Source organism: Aulonocara stuartgranti (genome assembly GCF_965226115.1).
Source record: "Aulonocara stuartgranti genome assembly, chromosome: 18".
Classification (NCBI taxonomy): domain Eukaryota; kingdom Metazoa; phylum Chordata; class Actinopteri; order Cichliformes; family Cichlidae; genus Aulonocara; species Aulonocara stuartgranti.
Window position 1 is genome coordinate 23,601,842 of NC_138954.1, and position 24,381 is coordinate 23,626,222.

General features: G+C 39.8%; 1 protein-coding gene across 3 annotated transcripts; it reads left to right on the top strand.

Moving 5' to 3' along the window:
- Positions 1-10,994: 10,994 nt before the first annotated feature.
- Positions 10,995-24,249, top strand: LOC309693864 (ceramide synthase 2-like). 3 transcript variants are annotated; one of them, XM_082513458.1, is made up of 13 exons: positions 10,995-11,204; positions 11,829-12,002; positions 12,758-12,875; positions 14,199-14,317; positions 14,520-14,577; positions 16,938-16,988; positions 18,071-18,163; positions 18,600-18,728; positions 19,295-19,404; positions 19,521-19,674; positions 19,953-20,061; positions 23,579-23,681; positions 24,136-24,249. In XM_082513458.1, the coding sequence occupies exons 2-13, from the start codon at positions 11,836-11,838 to the stop codon at positions 24,206-24,208; spliced, it is 1,284 nt and encodes a 427-aa protein (XP_082369584.1). In that variant the 5' UTR covers positions 10,995-11,204; positions 11,829-11,835; the 3' UTR covers positions 24,209-24,249. The 3 variants fall into 3 exon arrangements, with proteins under 3 accessions (XP_082369584.1, XP_082369585.1, XP_082369586.1); XM_082513459.1 differs by having other exon boundaries at positions 10,995-11,175; XM_082513460.1 differs by lacking the exons at positions 23,579-23,681; positions 24,136-24,249 and having other exon boundaries at positions 10,996-11,204; positions 19,953-20,681.
- Positions 24,250-24,381: the final 132 nt, after the last annotated feature.

Genomic DNA, 24,381 nt, shown 5'->3' on the forward strand with positions numbered 1-24,381 from the left:
CCCATGGAAATTACATTATCACACACTTTAGTCGTCTCCTGTGAGCTTTCAGGCCTGTTGGTGTTGCAGTTTATTCCATCTTTTTAAGAATGAGCCAGATTGTAGATGTGGCCACTCTTACTCCACTCCTTGCTCTCTCTGAGGTTTATTTTGGCTTCCTTAACTTGCATCACCTTTGGGCCTCATATTGACAGATCTGGGTCATTTTCTAAGTTGAACTCTTGGAAAACGACCCAGATCTTTCACCCGTCAGATTCATCAGTAAGAAGGGGAAAGGACACACCTGGTCATGAAACTGCTCGTCCTTATTGCCCTCATACGTTTGAGCCTCTGAAAACAGACTGTGTGAAGTACTTTTGTTGAGCCCCATGAGTTAAAGCTGAAAGTCTACACTTCAGTCACAGCTCGATTGTTTGACTTAAAATCCACGGTGTTGGTCTACAGAGGCAAAATTGGAAAAACTGTGTCATTCTCCAAATACTTGGATTTAACTGTATGACATGCACTTTCTGTCAATGTGGAGCATGAGTGAAGAGTAAAGCCCTCACTATACTGAGAGTATCTTACTGGGGAAAGTCCCTCCAAGCAACAACACACTTACTGCACCCAAGTGAATGGGATTAAATGCAACAACACAATCACCTCAGAAAGGAAAAGGGTCATGGAGGCAGAGCAGAGCTTTCTTTTAACATCGTCTTGGTGACACACTACCATGCATACATCAAGCTGTAATCTAGTCTACGTTATAACAGCGTTATCATAATGCAGGCAGCCCTTCAGGCATTGCCCTAACAATGGCTAAACAATTTCAGTTTTTTGGTTTAGGTTTATTTTATTGAGGGCGTTTATATGGTTTGATCTCAAATTTTTAAATGAGCGCCAGCATAGAGTCAAAGGCAGTGTTTTTAGTGTTAGCATATGGCTTCTTCTTTGCATGATAGAGCTTTAACCTGGATTTGAGGATGGCACGTTGAAGTGTGTTTACAGAGAGTGATTTCTGGACATGTTCCTGAGCCCATGCTGTGATTTTCATAACAGAGTCATGTCTGTTTTTAATGCAGTGCCGCCTGAGGGCCAAAAGATCTTGTTGCGCCGTTCCAACTAAAAAAACAAACAAAACAGAAACGTTACTGACATCAAATTTAAAATGAGCTAATATTTGTAATAAAAAATTGCAATAAAAATATCTTATATTTATATAATGTAAAAAAAAAAAAAGACTATTCGAACATTTGATATGTTTTCTATGTTTTGTTGTGAACAAATACGGGTTTGTGAGATTTGCATTCTGGTTCGTAGATTTGGAGTTGTATAGATAGGAAGGGCAGCAAAGTATAAACACTGAGTTTCATCATCTTGTGGGTTGGAGACTCTTACCATTTATGACCACAGTGGGTGCACTGCTGGAGCACTGCTCATTGTTATGAGATTATGATCCCCTTCAGGGCAGTGTTACAATCCACCGACTATTAATTAAACCTACTGGGAGATCCCATGCAGCCTCAGGCAGGGGAGATGTGGCTGTGTATGGACTACAGTCTGCAGCAGTGTTTGTAGAGTTTTAATTGTGTCAATTAATTACTTCTCACAGTGAGTTCGGAGCTTATAGCCACAGGCACAATCAGGTAGCCCCGCTTGTTTTGCTCCACTTCTTGATCATGTAATTTTTTGCAGGTCAGCAAAACCTGGAGTGCAACCTGACATCAAATTTAAATGTCGTCTTACACAATATAACAAAGGAATGGGTTTAAAAAAAACAGCAGACTCTCATGTATTTAAAAAAAACTCTGTCAATGCTAATATTTTAATACAGGAAACATATTTTTATTAAAGAAGGAATACCAGTTATCCATGAGGCAAACCCTACTTATAGTCTTATTGTCCAAAACAGACAATGTGTTCATCTGCAGTTTTTGTACATTTGCACAGATCTCTTAACATCACTTAAAAGAAATCTAATCTAGCTTCATAACCCATGTTTTGTTTAATAAGAGCTTTAATCAGAATATTAGACATAAAGAATAGAAAAGAACAGGCCAGAAGATGAAGCATTTACTGTGATGTTGAGAAATATATCATTAGGTTTGGTCAACTGTTCTGTACAGTGAGCTACATAAAAACAGAAACGGGGAGACACGCACACTCACACAATGAGGGCATAATAGCACTTAAATTGAACATATACCCCAAGGAATAGCTGTTGCACTTAAAATGACTTGTTTTTTCCTGATTTACAGGAGTTGAGCCTCCTGACATCCCAGTGGAAGAAAACTAAAAGTTTCTCTGAGGTTGCTAAAACACCAAAATCCCCACAAAATCCACAGAAGGTATGTGGTCAGTGGTGGATCTATGTTTGTCTTTACTCCTCTTATTCCCCGCAGGATAATATTCAACAAAATGTCATCGTGTTTGTTGGTGGTTCAGCCAGACGCACTTGTCTCAGGTGCATTTTTAGTTGTTAAAAAAAAGGAAAAAAAGAAATGTAAATCTATGAAAGTGAAATATTTGCTGTCAGCTGTCTAACACAAGTCTTCTCTGTGCAGCTGCTTTTATTTGCATGGCATGGAGCATTAAGGTAATTCGATCATTTAAATTTCAAGGAAAACAACAACAGAACAGGCGTTTGTTCCATAATGGCTGTGTGGCTATCAGGATCCCTGACTGTCCCCACGTCATGCACTCCTCTTATATAATTCAAAAGCCACATGTTGTGATTTACTCATCCAAACGAAAACAGTGTGTGTGTGTGTGTGTGTGTGTGTGTGTGTGTGTGTGTGTGTGTGTGTGTGTGTGTGTGTGTGCGTGCATGGCACAAGGGCAGTTGTTGGTGTGCGGAGAGGGAGGGAGGTGGGGCGGATCCGTGAAACTGAGGAGACCTTAAAGCCCTCAGAGGAAGCAGAGTTCAGTCTTGAATCTGTGCGTGCAGCGTGAGTGAGCACAGAGCTGTCCAAGGTGCTGAAGGGCTACTGCTGCATCATCATCATCATCATCACCATCATTATTATTACACAGTCCTCACCTCAAGGTAAGTTCTAATCTCTTCTGATCGTCCTCCAGTTTGTGTTTCATGACAATGGTGACTGTGCTTGCTTCGTTAAACGTTTGTTTGTAGGAGTTATTGTGGTCCTGCATGTCTAACTTTTTAAATGGCAACGTCTGCGAGCTGTCAGAAACAGTAGCAGGTGTGATTTGTGAGTTCTTGTGTAACTTTATGACACCCTTTAAAACATGTTCAATCCTCTCTGTGCTACTTCTATCAATAATGTTTTAAAGGAACTATTAAGAGCGGGGCACCTTAACACCTCACATGTGATACAAAGATACAAACCATAATCCAGGCGATTTTCATCTTGTGATATATTCTACAAAAACATATATAGAAATATATTTATGAAGGTAGTTAATTCTTTCACTTCTCAACAATCCTGGAAAATTGGAGCTTTTTAAACCACTGCAATGTTCATCTTACGTCTTTGATTTTGAAAATCTGTGAAGTGTTTAAAAGTTACAGCGTAGTAAGAAGTTTTAAAAGAAGTTACAATCAAAAAATCCTTCACTGAAATTCAGTTAAAAACTTCTAATTTCACTCTGTTTAAAATTTTTAAATTCATTTAAATAATTTGTGTTTTAATATCCATTAAAAATTGTTACCTTTTAATGGAGAACAAAAAAATAATTGCATAAGAGGCCGAAGATGTTTTAGGGCTTTAATCATCTTGATGACACCAAACACAAGTTTAACAGCAACGTGCTCATTGTTGGGTGGAGATTGCTTCCCCTTTTCACAGTCTGACAGTCCAACTTTAAGGATTTACTTTAGTTTTCAGACAATATCCGTTTCATTTGTAGAAGTCCTTGACATTTTCAAAGCTGCTGTTATAATCCAGAGCCCTAAATTGGAGGTATTACAGGTATTAAAGGCACGAGGAATGCCATATGTCACTCAGTGTGTCGTCAGATTTCACTGGCACAGCTGCTTAGTGCTTTCATCAATCTCTTCTTTTTTTTTTTTTGCTTTATTGCTTAAAAAAAAAAAAGCTTCAGATTTTATTACAAATCTGGAGCCCTGAACTGTCCACACCAGGCTTTCATTTTGCTGTTTTGCGTAAATCAGATGGTCAGGCAATAAAGTGTGATTTATGTGCTGTTTAGGAACCAAAGCAGGTCTCGCTATGAAGATCAGTGATCCATGAAATTGATGTGGCTTATTCTTTTATATTCTTTAAAGCTTTTGTGTTTGCTTTGATTCTCAGGGAAAATGAATTTTCACCTGTGCTCTTGGATCTGTTGCTGTTTGTTTGTCATTATGACCTTGGCTAATCTGCAGAGCTGTGGAATGACCTAAAAACATAAAACATGACTTCTCTGGTCACATCTTTGAAACCCCAGACCTGCGACAGACCCACATATATGATAATCAGTGCTTTGTCTCACGCCTTGATTTAAATAAAGGTGGGGAAAGGATGCAAAGTGCTGAGTGATTCCTACCTCATGCATTTAGGAAACTGGTAAAGCTGCGCTCCAGAGAGCCATAACTTTGGTTGTGTTGCATAACTACTGGTTAAAGTGTATTTTGTCAGGGCAACTGCTCAAAAGGATTTAAGAGAAAGCAAATCTTTAACTTTTAAATCCAGTTAATCTTCTTTTGTGTTTACAGCCAGCTGCTAAAAATCAATCGAATCCTTAAAAAAATGGAAACGGTGAGAAACTGCTATCCCTGTTTTCATTATCAGCCTTTTTTCAAAGTGATTTCTGTCCTGCCGTGTAAACGTTATGTCCGCTCTATTGACTGCCGAGCCCGTCCTGCCTATTTAGCCTCTTTTCTTCTTCTTCTACACATGGCTATTCCGTGCTGTCCAGACCTGATGCAACCACAGGCCATTTGATAATTGATACTGAGGCAGGCACTTTCTTTCATTGTGTCCAAAGGTCCCCTATTAAACCTTCACTATGCCCTTAAGTCCCATCATTGGGTGAGCAAGAGTGCTATCAGCGTGTCTTTGTGAGGATCTGCGGGGTCTTAAGGAGGAAGAGGAAACCTCCTGGAATAGAATCTGCGGATGGGGGAATTCACCTATCGCAGGAAAATGTCTCTCCATTAAAGAAGCTGTGCAGGGTGTATCCATGCAAGAGTGCAGCAACTCCCTAAGGGTTTTCTCCATATTTCTTTTTCTTTCCCCTCATCAGTGCCTGATTTATTTATCTTCTACTAAGCTATATCTGAATTCAGGAGAGATTGTTTTTCTCACACAATTTTTTTTGTGCTTGCAGGAAAACCCCCAAAATATTCACTTGGTGCCCAGAAACAAACAAATAAAATTTAACCCTGGTCGAATCCTGAATCAGTGGGTTTTCTCTACATCTAGGAAGTGCATACTGGAAATTTACTGAGTTTTTATTGCTTCTTTTTTCCTTTTAGGTATCCTGATGACTGAAACCCCAAATGAAAAAGCTCCTCGTGACTCCGGATGAAGAAATAGACACAAAAATACAAGCTTTGCTCAGTAACCAGGCCGACACAGTCAAAACAATTTGAATGCAAAATAATTCTGTGAAGCAGCACGACACACATCATTTCCAGCCAGCAGGCACTTTGATTGATCCATGGGACATCTTCAGTCACTCAGCTGAGATTTATACTCACTTTGTAATTACAATAAAGGCTTCCAGAGAGCTGCTATTGGATGACAGTTAAAATATTGACCAATAACGGAGGATTACACAGAATAAATAAATCAGGGACCTCTACTTTTGTATTGTTTAGATCTCTTGAGTACAAATGAGTGCTATATAGGGATCATGCCAACACCAGCCAGTTCAGTCTAATTTGCCATGCTGAGCATGCCCCAGCTTGCCACACCATTTACCAGAGGACTGATTAATTTGCACTGCTAATTTGTGCTATGTTATTTCTGTTGCCCTGCGGCTTGTGGAAAACACTGCATTTGAGCTCAGTCAGCTATTAGCTGCCAGATTTCACTACGTGAGCTTCCTCCATGTTTAGAAACCACGAACATTAACAAAGACGGCTATGTGGAGCAGTGCCACTCCTCAGAGCTTCTGACTGCAAAGAAACAGTCATTTAGTTAAGCGATTTCAAACTCCAAAAACATTCCCTCACTTCCAAGATGAGCAACACAAACTACTGGCTCATGGACTATGATGTTTCTTCTCCAGCTCCGCCCGGGTATCCCCGGGGCCCCACCGTGCTGCAGCCCGTGCCGGGTCACCCAGAACAAGGATCAGCCCTGTGTTTTGTTGGCCTCCTCGTGCTGCTGCTGCTCTTCCTCGTGGTTCGTTGTGTCCGCATCATTTTAGATCCTTACAGCAGCATGCCATCGTCATCGTGGACGGACCACAAGGAAGGTCTCGACAGAGCACAGTTTGATTACGCCATTGTGTAACAGCGGAAGCGGCTAGGGATGAGAGAAATATCCAGTGAAAAGCTCGGTTCCTGGTGTAAAAGGAAGCTCTCAGTCCTTATTGCATAACAATATGAAAGCACTGAACAGAAACTGTATGAGGGCAAAATGCAGCACAGCACAGAGAACAAGCAGAAACACCAGAAGCCCAGTTTCCATTTTACTTTACAGACATTAAGTGTGTGTGTGTGTTATGTACAGTGCTTTCAGTGACAGACGCTGCAGGAAGAGAAGGATCCATATCTCCGCATTTCTTCATGACTCGTGCTCATCATGTCATTTTATAATTCTATAATGTTTTTTTTTTCTTTTACAAATTCCAGAAAGCAGATCTCCGCAGGAGATGTCCTGATCAAATAAGAGAGAAACTAAATGAGTTTAGGATAGACATGGAAATCATTTAGACACAACTGCACTCACTTGCAAGAGCTTTAGAAAAAAGGAGCATATGCTTTCTATGATTATTAGGTAAAAGGCTGGATTAGTTTAATTGAAAAGATCAGGAAAGAAGGTCTGAGTTTGCTTGAAACTGTAAACTTGATTTTTTTCTAAATCAGCTTTGACTCATGCTGGACATTTGGTGGCTTTTGTGCCACCACTCTGATGACCCTCAGGTAAAGTTCTTGACCAGTTAACCAAAGCACCTGTTTTTAAAGATGTAATTTAGATTTCCTTCTGAAATTGAGCTTTAGCTTCTATTTATATCTTTTTCTTTTCAAATTCACTTTGTCCTAAATTCAATGTCTATAAAAGCTACATTTATAATGAATAAACATCACAAAATTTTCTTCGGGGTTTTGCTGTTTCACGTCACCATCCCTTTAAAAGGCTTATGAGGCTCACAGCTCTGATTGAATGTGTGTCATATAAAGTTCTGATTATGAAATGCAAGTGCACCAATGTCCTCCCGCTAATCCTTTTTGGCTTTAGGCCCCATCCAGTGAAACACCAGCCAAATCTGTTCAACAGTACCTGTAAAAATAGATCTATTTCATACTAATACTGCTCCTTTGGCCTCTTGTTTTATATTGTTTCTGTCCGTGTTATACTGTAAAGCCCTTTGAAACGTGACTCTGAAAGACTTTATAAATAATGGCTAGTATTGATATTTCACTGATTTTTCTGTTTCCATAATGATTAAAGACTGAAATATCAAACTGCTGTTTGTGATCAAACTTACTGGACGTGCACACTCGCTTGTTAAAAAAAGAAGAAGAAAGAATGAAAGTGGAATTCATTTTTTAAAATGAAATAAAAGCTTTCGTCTTGCCCTGCTTTTAGAAACACTAATTCATTTACAGATCTGCAAACTGCACTTAACTACATGCACACAAATCCATGTCAGCTACTAACTCATACACATGAACCTTTCCTGTGCAAAGGCTGTCCTTGTTGCTGTGCTAAAATCGATAGCAGGAAGATTTAGTGCGAGGGACATCAATCGAATAATCAGTTAGGGGCTTGCAAAGAGATACACAGAGTAGGGTGGAACCTAATTGTACCAGATGAACCTCCAAATGAAATGTTTTTGCAGTGGCGTTCTTTCTAAGTTTCTAAACAAACCACTTTTTAGCTGCTTGCACAGTAACGTAGCTCTGACATGTATGACAGGAGATGTAGTTCAGTTTAAAACTCTTACTTTGAAATGATCAAAATGACATCATCACTCCGTAGAAACACTGTATGCTCACATGTCTAATACAGCTCTCCATCCTGCTAACATAATTAACAACCAGTCAAATACACATGCGCATATCTTTATATGTCATGTTCTTCTTATGCAACAGCTAGAAACTGATCATGTAATGTGTATAAAATTTAAAATAAACTGCCTTCTGGTTAACTGGTGACCTGTCAAGGGTCTACCTTGCCTCTTGTTCTATGACATTTCAATTCATCGGCAGCCATCACCTCAGAGCACTTTATATTGTAAGGTGAAGAACCTACAATACAACAATGGGAACTGCTGGAGTCGTCATAAAATTTGGTCCCGTGTCTTTTGGAGAGTGAAAAAGTTGGAAACATTGGAAACATATTAAAATAAGATGCTACTGCATATATGATCTCGTCCAGTGCTTTTAGCTTTTAGTTCAAAGTACCACTGAGCCAAATCCAGAGAACAGAGCTGAGATGTACAGCTGGAATCTCCCTGAACTGAACTGCTCACAGCAATTTATTAGTCAATATAGCTGCCTTAATATAGCTGCCTTAGACCCATTTCTGTAATATACTCACATATCTATATTATTGCTAATATATATTGTAATATATCTATATCACTAAAGCACTTCTGGATGGATGCAAACTGCATTTCGTTGCCCTGTACCTGTGCATGTGCAATGACAATAAAGTTGAATTCTATTCTATTCTATTCTATTAATTACTCAGTGGGGAACTTGTTAGAGATTTAGCACAAAGAGTGCAGTCAGACTTCTCTAACCTGACCAAAACAGTCCAGTGCAGTCCAACAGATGGTTGGAAACACTGTATAACAACCCCGACCTCATTAGTGGCGAACTGAGCTCGACAGATTTTGCTTCACTGAGTTCTGACAATTTACTTCCTTGCCAACACAAAAAAGGCATTCAGTTCCCTTCACCCTCCCGCAGACTGTCTGCAGAAAAACACATGTGCACATGCACACAAACATGCAAATACGTCTGGATCACACACACAAAACATTGCCTCAAATCTGGCTCAGGTGATATGACTGACTCTCATTTTAATATATTTCACGTCTGACCTTTTAACAGCTGTCCTTTTTTCCAGCTCAAGAACATACCAACTAAATGCAGATCAGATCAAACCTTCCTGAATATGCAAACATGAAATACACAGAAAAACACACCTGCGCGTACCAGGATTCCCACTGATTTACATTCATTTCTTTGTTTGACAGTTGACACCTAAAGCTTAACTTTTAAATATTTACATAATGGAAATATTTGAACTCTTAAAAAGGGGGAATTAAGTCTTTGGAGTGCAGCGCCACAAAGAGATATTATTAATATTGCATTAACACGAGTAACACAAGTACACCGGTGTTATACATACACTCATACACTTCAGTGAAGGACAGCTCACACCCAGCCACATGCAAATCATAGTAATTTGTCTGCTGCATAATGTACACAAACTCTCCCCTTACTGCCCGAACACAAGTCATTTAAACACCTTTTACCTGTATGTGACCTGTATGTGACCGAATATTGCACCTATACGCCTCGTGACACACACAATTCTAGTGTGTCATGCACAAGCTTATTGCCAAACAGCTCCCCAGCTGAGCTGTTTGGCAATAAAGATCTGCACATTTGCATAACAGTGCTGACGTTATCTGCTAATCTTGGGACATGAGGAGTGTTGTCTGCAGTGCTTGAATGTGGAGGAGGACAGTGTGAGGAGGACCACAGTGTGGCTTTGGAAGAAGTGAACCATTTAAAGTTGTCCTGAGTTTTCTTAAGGGTAAAAGTTCAAAAGGTTTGCCTGCCAGCCTGTGCAGAGAGGTGTGCTTACCTTCGAAGCTCGTTGCAATGGGTTTCTGGAGCTGCTTTCCCAGAGAGAGCTGGTGACCCGGGAGAAGTCTGCCATGAGAATAATCTACTAAGGAGTAGAGGGAAATGTAATCAGGCATGTTTCCCATCCATGATATTCAATCAAGGATTTAATCAAACAGTTTTTACAGTAAAACGAAGTGTAATGAAATGGAATAGATCACAGCTTTTGTGCCATGGTTGCCCCAGTTTGTGTTATTCATATAATGGTTATATAGTGGAACATCATGACAGGTTAACAACTATAAGGCCTGATATGTTAAAGACCATGCACACTGAAAATAGGCCTATCCCTGCTTTCCCAGCTAGTAACCACTTATCCTTCTGCTTAAATTGTAGCAAGCAATCAGCAATAGCCTGCCCACCCACTATAACTTAAAAGGTAACCACAGAGCCCACTTCACACTGTGAATCATTCCCCCTGAGCCGGAGACACCCCTGGTGCGTCAGTCCCCCCACAGCTATCAATCATTCAGACAGACAGAGCAGACCGGAAGTCTTCACAATAAAGGTTCACTGCTACATTTTTGAACCTACCACGACCTGACTGTATTTGGCTGTGGGTCAAAAGGTCAAAAAGCATGAGGTGTTAATAAAATATGCTTACATTAATTAAAAATGATATTCAAAATAAATTAATAAATTAATAATAATAATAATAATAATAATAATAATAATAATAATAATAAATTTTATTTGAAAGCGTCTTTCAAAACACTCAAGACACTGTAGACAGCAGAATAAAAGCAAACAGTTTACACAATCATAAAAGCATAAGACATAAAACAAATTGAAAATAGTAGAGTGAAGAGGTTACGTGCGATAAGCTATTTTGAACAAGTAAGTTTTCAGTTTGGACTTAAAGAGAGAGAAGTGATATTTCTTTATTTACTCTATATTTATACAAATTTATCGGGGGGGACACTAAAACGAAGTAAATAAACTACTAAAAGCTACAACATACTCTTCCGAGGGCTTTTACTTTTGAAGGTTGTCCCACAGCTTCCTTTCCCGCTTCATTTTTTTTAAAACCCCGTCTGACTTAACAACCGTTGCAGATCGATGATGACCGAGCGGCTCGGATCTGCTGTCGTCTTCAGGACACAGGAGCACCACGGCGCATCGTCAGCCACCCAGGGCTCAGCCTGAAATCTCGGTTTAAGCTGGATTTTCTTTCAGATTCCTGCCTCATTAATTCGGTTTGTAATTCACACGGAGGTCCTGGTCGGTAGGTTTCTGCTCTGGATCCCGTTTCTTTCGGCGGTCTCATTGCAGCTTACTGCGTTTATCCATGGAAACAACCAACTGAAGTGCAGTCGGCTATTTCTCTGCACTTTGTTTAAAAGAGATCGTTATTCACCTGACCCGTGCTTTATGGTTGTTAGGATGATTAATTCTGATCTTGTAGGACAGGAATTTTCTTATTGTGGGACATTTTTATTTATTTAAGAGTTATTATTATTGTTGATTTTTGATAACATATTGTAGTTGAGGTGACAGATGTAGGATCATAGGATGCTTAGGATGCACCAACATAGTGCTCTTCTTGTTGTAGCTGCTGTCTCTCTCACGTGACACCTCACCTGCTGTTATACCTGGATGAATTCATATTTGTTTGCGCTCAAGCTTAACTGTGTGGAAACCTCTAATGTGTACTGTACATAATATAATTGGTTTGTGCATTTGTGTCTATGTGTGTGTGTTGTATATTGTATATTATTTGCCCTTCAGATTAGATGCCAAACTTAATTTCACAGTTTGAGTTATATACCTTTAAATGACAGTAAATCTAATCTATTCTTATTTTGTTCTGTCCACCATGTTCTCTTATTCTTCTTCACCTGTGCATCAGAAAAAAAATGGAGATGCTGCCTGATTTATGGAAGGAGGACTACTGGCTTCCTCCTGGTGTGACCTGGAGAGACATGGAACAAATGGGGGACTCCAACCGCCCCAGACCCCTGGACCTTCTCATCGCTCTGCCCCTCGCCCTCGGCTTCGTAGCCCTCCGCTACATGTTTGAAAGGTAGCACACAGGCCTTCTTTGTTTTGAAATGGGTGAGTGAGTGTTTGAGATAGTGAAGGGTCTGCAGCAGAGCACACAAACATTTCACTCCACTGAAGCTGAAACAGCACTTACAAGTCTTTTCGAAAATACAGCAATCATATGAAGTCGTTGTCAACACTGGGGAAAAAAGTAGTCGCACTGCATTTGCTTCCTATAGCCATCCACAGTATCAATAGAGAGGACTTTGTAAGAGGATCCGAGCTGTGGGACAGTGAGCAGGTGTTTTTGTGTTTTTGGTGAGTGGAGCTGGCATTGTTAGCATGGGGGGAGAAAGACTCTGGAAACTAGAGAGGAAGATAAACAGAAATGAAATGAGGGAGAAAATTAGAGATGTTCAAACCTAAATGAAGGTAATTTAACATATTAGCTGTGAGCAAACAAGCAGAAGATGCGTCAAGAGACTCAAATTGCTTGTTAATCATACTTAAGATGTCATGTGATTGTCAAATGATCTCATGTTCCTGGAGTGGAAAAAAATCATGCATGGCTATAATTAACTAATAAAAGCAGGCTTGTTTGCAGGTTTGTAACAATGCTTTAACCTAATGTTTTTTAACTGTTGTGTTGCTAAGTGAGTGGTAATACAATGCATTCATATGTAAGTGCAGTCACACGCTGGTCACCCAGCGCTCTATTTACAGCTAAACAGTGACTGCTACCCCGAGTATCCCCCGTCCTCTTTCTAAGATACCTTTTGTTCTCTCTGCCCTCAGGTTTGTTGCCCCACCCATGGCCAGGTGTCTTGGGGTGAAGAATAGATTTCAAGTGACCGCTGCACCATCGCCGAATCTGGAGTCGTTTTACATCCAGAACAGGAGAGAGCCGACACAGGTGAGCCTGAGGAGGCCTCTGCACGCATGCAAACACGTGGCTTAGTCTTTGAATTTGTATTTCTTTAAAGTCAGGTGTTTTTCAAATGATTAAACTGGCGTGTTTTTTCATTTGAAAGTTAAATTTGTGTGTAAAGGCACTTTGTTTTCCCTTTCCCCCACAGCATTAAACACACAACCCCACAAGGTCATCTTGTGACCTTTCACAGGCTTCTGGCTAAATAGAAATGAGTCCAGCAGACATTTGCTTTTGCTCTAAAGACTGAAGAAATATGGAGGGTCAGCTTAATGACTTATTGGCTGAAAACTGACAAAAAGCCTCATAACTTAGAAACGGTGCACGGTGGCACGGTGGTTAGCACTGTTGCCGCACAGCAAGAAGGTCCTGAGTTCAATTCCAACATCAGGCCGGGGTCTTTCTGTGTGGAGTTTGCATGTTCTCCCCGTGTTTGCGTGGGTTCCCTCCGGGTACTCCGGCTTCCTCCCACCGTCCAAAGACATGCAACTTGTGGGGATAGGTTAATTGGATAATCCAAATTGCCACTAGGTGTGAATGTGAGTGTGAATGTGAGTGCGAATGGTTGTCTGTCCCTGTGTGTTGGACTGGCGACCTGTCCAGGGTGTACCCTGTCTCTCGCCCTATGACAGCTGGGATGGGCTCCAGTGCCCCCCGCGACTCTGAAAAGGATAAGCGGAAGCGAATGGATGGATGGAACTTAGAAACTATGATTCTTACAAGTGTGGTGTGTTCTTTTAACATATAGACAAAGACTTGAAATAGCAGGTCACATTTGACCTCTGACCCCTGTAGATTGATCTGAAGGTCAACATGTTAATAATGCTATATAGAGCTATTTAAAACTATGCTTCTTTCTGCCATTGTTTCCACTGTAGGCATATAAAGAATGATATGTAAATATCACATTATTTTTTATGACTTTGTTATGTACAATATAGTAACAGGTTATAACTTTTAAAATACTGTTTAGATACATATAGAAAGTTTCTGACTAAGTTTATTTTGTTTTTGGAAAGCAAAATGAACATGTGATCAAGATTATTTAAACAAATTTCACTAAACAATGAAATGAATGCTACATATGTAAACATTAATAAGAAATAATAAAATAAATATACTCAAAAATGATGTCAACTATATTCAAATGGGTTTGAACAGGAGAAATAAATCGAAGCCTGCACGTCGCACTTACTTTTACTGCACTACAAACTTCTTAAAGTACGTTTTAAAAGAACAATACGAACACGTTGCATTCGAGCGTCGCTTGCTCCACCTCAACTCATTCTGTGCTGTTTTTTGTTTCAGAGTGAAATGGAAGGCTTGATGCTGTCGTGCCGCAAAACGCAGAGACAAATAGAGACGTGGTTCAAGCGTCGCAGGAGCCAAGACAAGCCGTCTAAAACCAAGAAGTTTGGTGAAGCTGCGTAAGTATTTCCCCTCCACGCCTCCGTCATTGTCCAGTTACTGATGAGTTCCTTCAATAGAAGATCCTCCACCAGTCTCCACAATGACCGATCCTGGAAAAGCTCGCAAGAACTCTGACACTGTCCAAAGCTTTGGCTGGTTACATTTTTAAAGTGCTTTTTTAAATGGCCAGAGTTTCTCATCTCAGTCGCTGTCTTTCAGTTGGAGGTTCTTCTTCTACCTCACAGCTTTTGTGGCTGGATTGTCCTGCCTGGTTGATGTGAGTGACAACATTTTATAGCAATGACATTTTACTCCTACTATTGATGCTAAAACAATAAGTGAGTGAAAAAAAATCAATTTAACCTTTGTGTTGTCCTGGGGTCATTTTTGTCCCAAAAAGAAATCTTTTGCTATCAAAAATGTGTTTTTTATTCATTAAATGGTCTGAAAATAAGTGAAGTTATTCAGTACTATGCTATGCATGATTGGAATAAGTTGGAATAAGTAATTTGATTTATTTATGGGGGTTTTATTGGATTTTGTAACACCTGTTGTCCTTGGGGGTCAAAAACGGCCCAAAGTAAAAAGTGTTGCAAAGGGCCATATTTTCATACCATACTGCTTTCAAACATCTTGGATCACTGATGTGTGGGGTCATGCAATGCTCATAACAACAACAACAAAACAGGAAGCACAATGAGGAGGCAGGTGCTCTACATTTAATTCAATTTTAATTATACAGCACCAAATCACAACAACAGTCGCATCAAGGTGCTTCATATTGTAAGGTAGACTCTACAATAATACCTACACAGAAATTATCTCACAAGCCTCCATTGCACTGGAGGCTTGTGAGATAATTTTTTTTACCATGTTGTGGAAAGGAATGACCAGTAAAGAAATGCACATATTGTCCTCTAGTGTAATGAGGAGGAATAATCAATGTTCAGGAAGATCCAGGGTTAGAAGATATAGAAAATATTGTCAATATTTAGAGCACATGCTACCCTTTCTCTGAAAAAGCACATCAGCCACCTGCAGAAGTGGAAGAAGGCTATGAAGTGAAGGAAAGTGATGAAGAATCTGAAGTATGTTCAAGTAGGTTCTCAGGCATCCAGAATGTGGTAGTCTGAAGAGCTTGGAAAGAAAGTGACTGGGCTTCTTGAAGTTTCTTGAATTTTCAGAATGTGAAACTAAAATAGAAGATGTGTCAGAGGACTACACATCTTCTATTTCAATTATGATGAAGATCAAGCAAGAACGAGGAGTCAGCTGAGACAGGAATATTTGCAGTAATATGAGGAAACACTGATCTGGTCTTCTATCCTTCCCAGTGACAGACGATGCAGGACTCTCTCGTGCGTCACAGAGAAAGACAATCTACCACGGCACATATGCCAGGTCCCATACTGATTACCTAAAATCCTCAGATTGCTTTTCTACGCGAGCGCTGAAAGCATTATACACCATGTATTCTGCTTGTATTATGCTTTTTAACGTTCACATGCCAATGGATGCATCAGAGACCAAGTTGGGGTTCAGTAACGTGTCCAAGGACACCTTGGTAAGAACTCCAGACTAGAGCACACAGAGATTGAACCAACAACCATCCAATTAGCAGATGACCTGCTCTACAGCCAACTCAATGACAAACAAGGAGGGACAACAAGAGAGGAAGAAAAATGGATCAAGAGCAGCTGTAGGCATATGTGGGTGTGTTGATTCTTACTGCCGTGCATCCAGTAGAGTCGCTACGGCCAGTTTATGACATCCAGAGTCTTTTAGGGCAGTTTTCATGCTACCGTGACTGACACAAGATTAATCACAGAATCGCAAAAAGGATATCATTCCTTGATAAAGAAACAATAAATGATCATTGTTCATGACACAAACATGCTCCCATTGGAGGTGTATGGAACAAGTGGGTGTTTCTCCTGCTGTGATGTAAGATCCAGGTACTGATATGACTGTGTGAGCACCAAGTCCCCTTCAGAGGACTCTGTCCATTCCAACAGAACATCCCAAGTAAACCGGGGAACTACGAGATAAAAACATGTGCAGTATGTGATGTCAGGTAATGAGTTGGAATAAAGTTGTATAAAAGCTTGAAACACAGAGATGGATGATATTTTATACTTATTGCTTTCAAACCAGATGCGGTCATTTTTGACCCCAGAAGACAACAGATGTGATTATTTGCTGCCAGTGAAAAACTTGAAGTAGTTTAAAAACAGCTTCCTAAATTAACTTTGACATATACCCGTCTGTGATCATCTGTTAAAGAAACCAACTCTGGTTGTGAAACGATAATCACAATAACTGATGATTTAATTTATTTTTTTTACCCAAAAACAAAGACACATTTCATTTAAATGAGGTTTTATCAGACATAAATTTGAAATGGAATAAAGAAATCGTGTCAAAATGTTTGAATTAAGTTTTAATTAAAAGTGGGGGAAAAATCCACTTCATATTAATTAAGTATCAATCAAACCAGATGGAGTCATTTTTGACCCCTGAGGACAACAGGTGTGGAAATCGGGAGGACATTATGAGGGATAATCTGAAAGTTATTTCTGTCCTTTCATACGTTTCCACCTCTTCAGGTTTATTCTAAATTTTTCCCTGTCTGTGCAGAAACCGTGGTTCTGGGACCTCAGGGAATGTTGGAGGCAGTATCCATTTCAGGTGAAAACATTACATACACCACATGACTACTTTGGTAAAACAGAGTGTGCTCCATTAAAATAACCGTTGTGAAAGTCTCATTATTTATGTTGAAAGTGTAACCTGTGTACGGATAGGTAATCCAATTACACCTATTTTACAGAGGAGCTGTAAAACAAGCACAATACAGTAAATTCATGTACGGCATTCAAACTACAGAGAGTTAACCAGGTTATTTATATAGTGCCAGGATGTCAGAAATGAAGTTAAAAAGTTAAATATGTGCATGTGTAACTTTGATTATATTCAGTTACTCAAGATGGGGTTAAATAAATCTAAACAAGCCAAGAATTAGAGGCCCTGATAATTAACGGCTTATTATAAAGAATCACACATTTACCCGGTTACTGATTTGGCTTGGTCGTTAACTTTGGCCATGAAACTGCATTAGTTTGATATTTAACGCATCCTGGTTCTATATTTAGAAAAGTAAAATATTTTATATTCATATTTACTGCTACTAATAATAATAATACGTAATAAATTATGTGTATAAAAAGTCTATGATAAATACATTTACAAGTTTCTAAAAGTAAGCATAATAAAACATACATATATATATATATATATATATATATATATATATATATATATATATATATATATATATACATACATACATACATACATACATATATATATATATATATATATATATATATATATATATATATATATATATATATATGTATATGTATGTATGTATGTATATGTATGAAAAAATAAATAAAAATACCGTCATGGCTGAGAATAGTTTCAATCCATCTAATTGTAGTTTATAGGCAAAGAGTGATCCATTATACCGCCTAGTGGGACTAAAAACAAAATGAGTTGCTCAGATTCTTAGGCTTCGGTGGCAAGTGTAAGGATAGCGACACGCTAGAATTATTCATGATAGTTTCCCTTCCTTTCTTAAACAGAAAAGCTTATAAATACATTTCAAATCCTCCACCTGTGTAGGTGCAGTGCTCCCTACTGTTCTGCCAGTATTTAAAGTCCAGGTAGTTTATAAAAAAAATCACCTTTATATTTGTCCTCCTCAGCCCATGGAGAGAGCTCACTACTGGTACTACATGCTGGAGCTGGGATTTTATGGCTCTCTGCTCCTTCGGATCTCTGTGGATGTCAAGAGGAAGGTGAGGATGTTACACAACAGGCTGCGTTCAGCCCCGGCGACACGTAGCAAAGTGTTTATTTAAACAGAAGCGCTTGTGCATTGAACGGCCCGTTTTGTTACGCAAGCATTGCATTGAAAGCAGCTGATTCACTGCGTGCGCTGCCCTTTTAGATACGCCAGAGTTTATATACAGATTGCTGCTGACTGAGTTGCATGTTTCACACATTCCACCACAGAGTGCGTTGCCAGATTTCTTCCTGTCTCACGCAGCAGATGCCCTTTACAGAAGTTAGCTGTTGGGATGATGTTGGTCTAACTGTGGTCATATTTCATGTTTCTCTCACTTTACTTCTGCTTTAATGAGAAACCTGACCAGCACATGGTTAATGAGTGACTGTCTTCTGTTGACATCTGATGGTTCTTTTGTTTTGCTCACTGCATGTTTGCCTTTGCAGGATTTTAAGGAACAGGTCGTCCACCACTTGGCTACCATCTTCCTGCTCAGTTTCTCTTATTGTGCCAACTACATTCGCATCGGCACCTTGGTCATGCTGCTCCACGACTCCTCTGACATCCTGCTAGAGGTAACCTGCAGATCCTTTTATTTATGCTCTAAAGGTAAAATAAAGGTCATTTACGGTCATTTTTTTTTTTTACATGTGCAGGAAAAAACATCTTGGGAATCTTTAAAAATATAATATTCACTTTGGCCAGACATCCTACATTAATGTAGAAAATTGAAAGAAATGAGAAAAACTGACTGTACAAACTACAATCAGAAGTTCAAACTGCACTTTAGGCTATTCTTAGAAAATATTTATCTAAGACCTCTGCAGTAGCCTGCAGGAAGCAGAAGGATCCTGTGATTGTGCCATGATAGCTAGCGGTGCTGACTGACCTTTGTTAACCTGTGCAAAAGACACAATTGTGAATAACATCAGGCTTCTAAACCTGAGCTGCTTGATGCTTTTTATTTTTGCACTGAAAATGAGAAAACAGCAGGCGTTCTTAGTGTTCTGCTTGACTTAAAGACTGAGCTGTTTTTCCCCATTCTGAAAACATTTAGTTTGTTATTTTATTATCCATATCTACATAGCACTATTGTTGGGATTTGCTATGTGACTTTATTGCACGGTTATTATTTCTGCAGCCTGCAAAGATGTTCAACTACGGCGCTGGCTGGAGGAGATCGTGTGACACCCTGTTTGTTATGTTCGCTGTGATCTTCCTCGTGACTCGGCTGGTGATTTTTCCCAGCAAGTAAGAGATAATTCTCCTTTTTTTGTCGTTAAATTGCTCGATAACTGTAAAAGAAGTGTGGATGAATTTGAACTCTCTCATCAGCAACTTGACTCTAGCTATTCGATTACTTACAGAATCATTCACACCACCCTGGTACTGTCCATGGAGGTGTTTGAGCCTTTTGCTGGCTACTACTTTTTTAACATCCTGCTGATGGTGCTGCAAGGTCTGCACATCTTCTGGGCCAAGTTGATCTTGCACATGGTCTATAAGTTCCTGAAAGGCAAGGTGAGAAAGAGCAGTGAAGCTATAGTGCGTCACGAGATGTCTCTGACATGTTTTCAATTGTTTTGCAGTTCTAATTCTTACGTGATACCACTTGATGCAAACAAGCAAAGAGTCCAATTAAAAGGACGACAGGGAGCATCCAGAAAACTGAACTAGTCAGCTTTATGTCCTCATTCACAGCCCTGTGGTCACAAGAAAATAAATCAGTGTCACCCACTCATTTGTTTTTGGACCTTCTTCGTAGTTTGTAGTGTGAAACCTTCTGTTTTCTTCCTCAGCTGGAAAAAGATGAACGCAGTGATGAAGAAAGTGAGGTTGAAGAGGAAGAGGAGGAAAAAGGGGGAGAGGAGAACAAGGACCCAGGAGTTGACTGTTACTGGGAGAAAAGTAAAGACTCTCTTAACTCCAAACTGTCTATGCTCACCAACAGCTGTGTCCTTAACAACCTGGCCAACCACAGGTCGTCTGTGGTGGACAGAATGCGTAAAGCTCAGTAGGAACGTTCTCCGTCTGTTGTTTTCCTTTACTAATGTGAACTGGGTGTGTTCAGTCAGAGCGGTGTCTGTGAGTCAGATGATGCTACTGTCCTTCACTTTTAACTGTGAGAAACTGAAGCAGAAAACATTCTCTTTAAAGCCGGTGTCATAAAACAGGTGTCATAGCGCCCTGCTACACACAGGAAGCACAATCCTGAGCCTCAGTAACGCTGTACAATGATCCATAGTGATTCACTGTCTTTAAAGAGGGACGGCAGCCTTCATTTGAAATGTTTTGTGCTTGCTAATGTCCACTGTAGCCTTCACTGCACACGGTTTTCTTTTTATTTATTAGGCTCACGAAGCAAACATTTAAAAGTACAACAGAGATTATTAACACGAACATAAACCAATATCGAAACAAAAGAGCAGGTTGATGTATGTTCATGCGTAGATAGAAGTGCTCTTTAATTACTGTAAAATACTGTTACATTTAAATGCTGAAAATAAAATGATCATTTAGTCTTTCTACCTTTATTTCTTTTTTTGGTTAAAGATTTTGAAAACCACCTCAACCGGCTCCTCATATCGAAAGGAGCCAGTTGAGGTGGTTCGGGCATCTGACAAGGATGCCTCCTGGGCTGGGCGAGGTGTTCCGGGCCTGTCCCACCGGGAGAAACCCCCGGGGCACACCCAGGACACACTGGAGAGATTATATCACTCGGCTGGCCTGGGAACGCCTTGGTGTTCCCCCTGACGAGCTGGAGGAGGTGGCTGGGGAGAGGAAGGTCTGGGCCTCTTTTCTTGGGCTGCTGCCTCCCTGACCCGGCCCCGGATAAGCGGAAGAAAATGGATGGAGGGATGGATTTTGAAAAATATTTCAGTATGTGATTCTGTAGAATTAAAGTGCTGTGCAAAAGTCTTCAGCCACCCAGGAAGATGGGGTGGAGGTGCAGCCATTTAGTCAAAAGTGTTTACGCAGAAGTGGAAAAAATTCATAGAAGGAAAAAGTTTATTGCTCTAAACCTCTTGAAGGGCATTCAAAGTTCTTCTTTGGATGTTCGCTGCCTTTTGTACTGTTCTCTGTGTAAAAAATCCCACACTGATGGAAAAATGTTGAGGCCCGGACTCTGGGGAGGACAGTCCATGATTCATAGTGTTTCATTGTGTGCCAGATGTATTTTTCTTAGATTCTATAAAAGAAATTGGAACAAATTATGTGTTTAAGTAGCAAAAAATACAATTAAAAACTATTTTGTTGGTAAGCTGTGTAGACACAACACTAGTTCATCCCAATGATTATAACAAAAAATCAAATCTCATACAGTCACTGATTCATCATTAGGTTAGGTGCCTTTTTAATGCTTTCATGATTTATAGAACAGTAATAAGAGTCTTAAATAAACACAAAAACTTTGAAAGATCTTCAGAAATCTTGGAGAACTGTTTGTGTTATTTTTCCAGGATCACTTTACACAAATAAGTAAGGGTGGCTAACGAGTTCTGCACAGTACTGTAGTCTAAGGAGCGTCTGGACTTCTTTAAGTTGCTTGAACACGTTTCACCTCTCATAAGAAGCTTCTTCAGTTCTAAGGGCAAATGGTGGAGAGTCCCAGATTTAAGCCCTGTGGGAGTGTCCCCCCAAGAGAGACATGGACCCCCTAATGATCCTCTACCTAATTACACAAGCCGAGGTGTGAAGACGGGTGTAGGTCACAATCAGCCAAGGTTTGGGGTGAGCTCATTGTGAAACCCACTTTCGTGTGAGGTCAGATGGCCCAGGATGAGAGTGGGCGTTAAGGTGTCTGGGAAGGGAACTGGATTATAGATGGCCGACAGTTGGTGTCGTAAACCACCGCCTCTGTTCGAAGATGGTCGCTCACAGTGGACAGAGATGTCTTCTTTCAGTCCTCTTTCAAACTCTCCAAAATGTGAACTTTGGCATCCTCGAAAGCGTGACCTTTGTCCTTTAGATGGAGAAGCACCGCCGAGTCTTGTCCTGTGGAGGTGGCTCTTCTATGTTGTGCCATGCATTGTGAAGTGGCTGTTTGGTCTCTCCAATGTAGAGGTCTGGGCATTCCTCGCTGCACTGCACAGCATACACCACATTTTTGAGTTTGTGTTTAGGAATTTTGTCTTTGGGATGAACCAGTTTTTGGCTGAGTGTGTTGCTGGGTCTGAAGTACATTGGGATGCCGTGCTTGGAGAAGACTCCTGAGGTTTTTCCGAGCACCTTAGACTATGATGACCTGGATGACCGAGAACCTTCACAGACACAGTACTGTAGATTAAACAGTGTCACTATCACCGCTGTTGTGCATCGCCATCTGCTGGCAGCTTCTACAACCACACTAAGGAGGTCCACAGACTTGAATTGCAAAAATGTTTAATGACCATAATATCACTTTTATGTGAAACCTCTCTCTCTCGTGAAGGAGTTGTTTTTTTAAAATGCACACATAGTTACAAATGTTCCAGCAGAAGAAGAGATGAAAAGGATTATGGTCTGTGATGGAAGTCTTTCCATGAGCCCTTTGTTTTGGAATAAAATGTCGTAGCTCCTGATGGGTGATTAGAAAGATTCACTCTAGAAGTGATTCAGTTTGTTCACAAGAAAAAGCTCAACTTCTCTCTTTTATTGTTTCTCATGTGGGCTTAATGATGACTCATATTTTAGTAATCAATAGTGTTTGCCTTAATTCTTATATTATCAATGCTACTAAGAGCAGGACTTCTTCTTTTCTATTTAGTTTAAATCTATTAGTCTTAAATTAAATATGTAGAATAAAGTTGAAGGAATTTCTGAAAAACAATATTTAACTGGATTAAATCATGAAACTTAATTGTCCTCGCTTTTCTCTCTTCCTCTTTTCTTCTATATTTGTTTTTTTCAATAATTATTATTTCATTCTTATTGTACCTTTGTGTCATTCATCATAGCAAACACTTGCAGTTAATCTGCGACCTGTTAGTGAGTTTCATCCCAACGTTAGTTACTCCCTCTGTGCAGCAGTGTCAGCAGGACAGATTAAAAACAAAGCACTGGATAAAACTTGTTCACAGCGCTCTGCTCACTGAGTTTCTGAGCGGCTGGTGAACAGAAAGCTTATAAACTTTCTTCTCCTTAACTTCTGAAACGATCATTTTTGTCTGGGAACTCAGTGCACAGTATTACTACATTCATTTTGCTTTATAACTGGATTGGTGTAACTAACAAAGCTCTGTGCATGTAGTAGTACATGCCCACAGTAGCTGTAACCATTAAGTTACTGTCTCACGCTCTTTGCTGGGAAACAGCTTGAGGATGGACTCACCCTGTCAGAATATAACATCCAAAAAGGTGGATTTCACCACGATGGAAGAAAACTGCTGTTTGTTAAATGTTTTAAAGTTGCATTGATGGTTATATACCCATGTCTTTCTCTCAGATTCCAACCCTCACCTTGTCCTACGTCTGAGAGGGGGCATCATTGAGCCATCACTGAAGCAGCTGGCTCAGAAGTACAACTGTGACAGGATAATCTGCCGCAAGTATGTATACAAAACCAGCACACACAAATATTAGCGAGACTGAACTCATTCTCAGAGAGGTGAGGGGATAATTCCCCTAAGATAAGATAAGATGTTTTGAGCGGATTGCTAAAAACTGATTCCACTTGATTTCATCTTTTTGCAGGGTGCATGGGAAAGGTCCGAAGAAGTAAAACCTTTAGTTGCTCCTTATGCACATGAGGTTTTTAGGAAAAAATGCATTATTAGCAAGCCTAAATAATTACTGAGTGGCTGATTAAATAATTTTCCTCTTTCAAAGAACAGTTGGCAGAATCAAATTCAGTGGCAGATTTTAGGTTGACTGGGAGTAAGCTCTCCCAGAGCTTTGATGGCTCCAAGTTGAGTGTTAGCAGATACATATCACAGCCCTCAGTAAAGCAGCGATCTACAGATTCCATCTCACTAATCTAAAGATTTCTGTCATCCGTCTTAGGTGCTATGCTCGTCTGCATCCACGTGCCATCAAGTGTGGACACACCCGCAACATCAGACTGAGGATTCTGTAATCTGATTACACAATCCAGCCGTTAAAAATGCTCCATCAGATTGAATAAAACTCTTAATACTGAAGAAAACCTTTTTTACCTCTTATTTTGAAATGTGTTAAACATCAAAATTGAAGAAAACGTGATCGTAACACATTTTTTGCCATATTTAGATCTTTTCCAAAGTTCAGCTT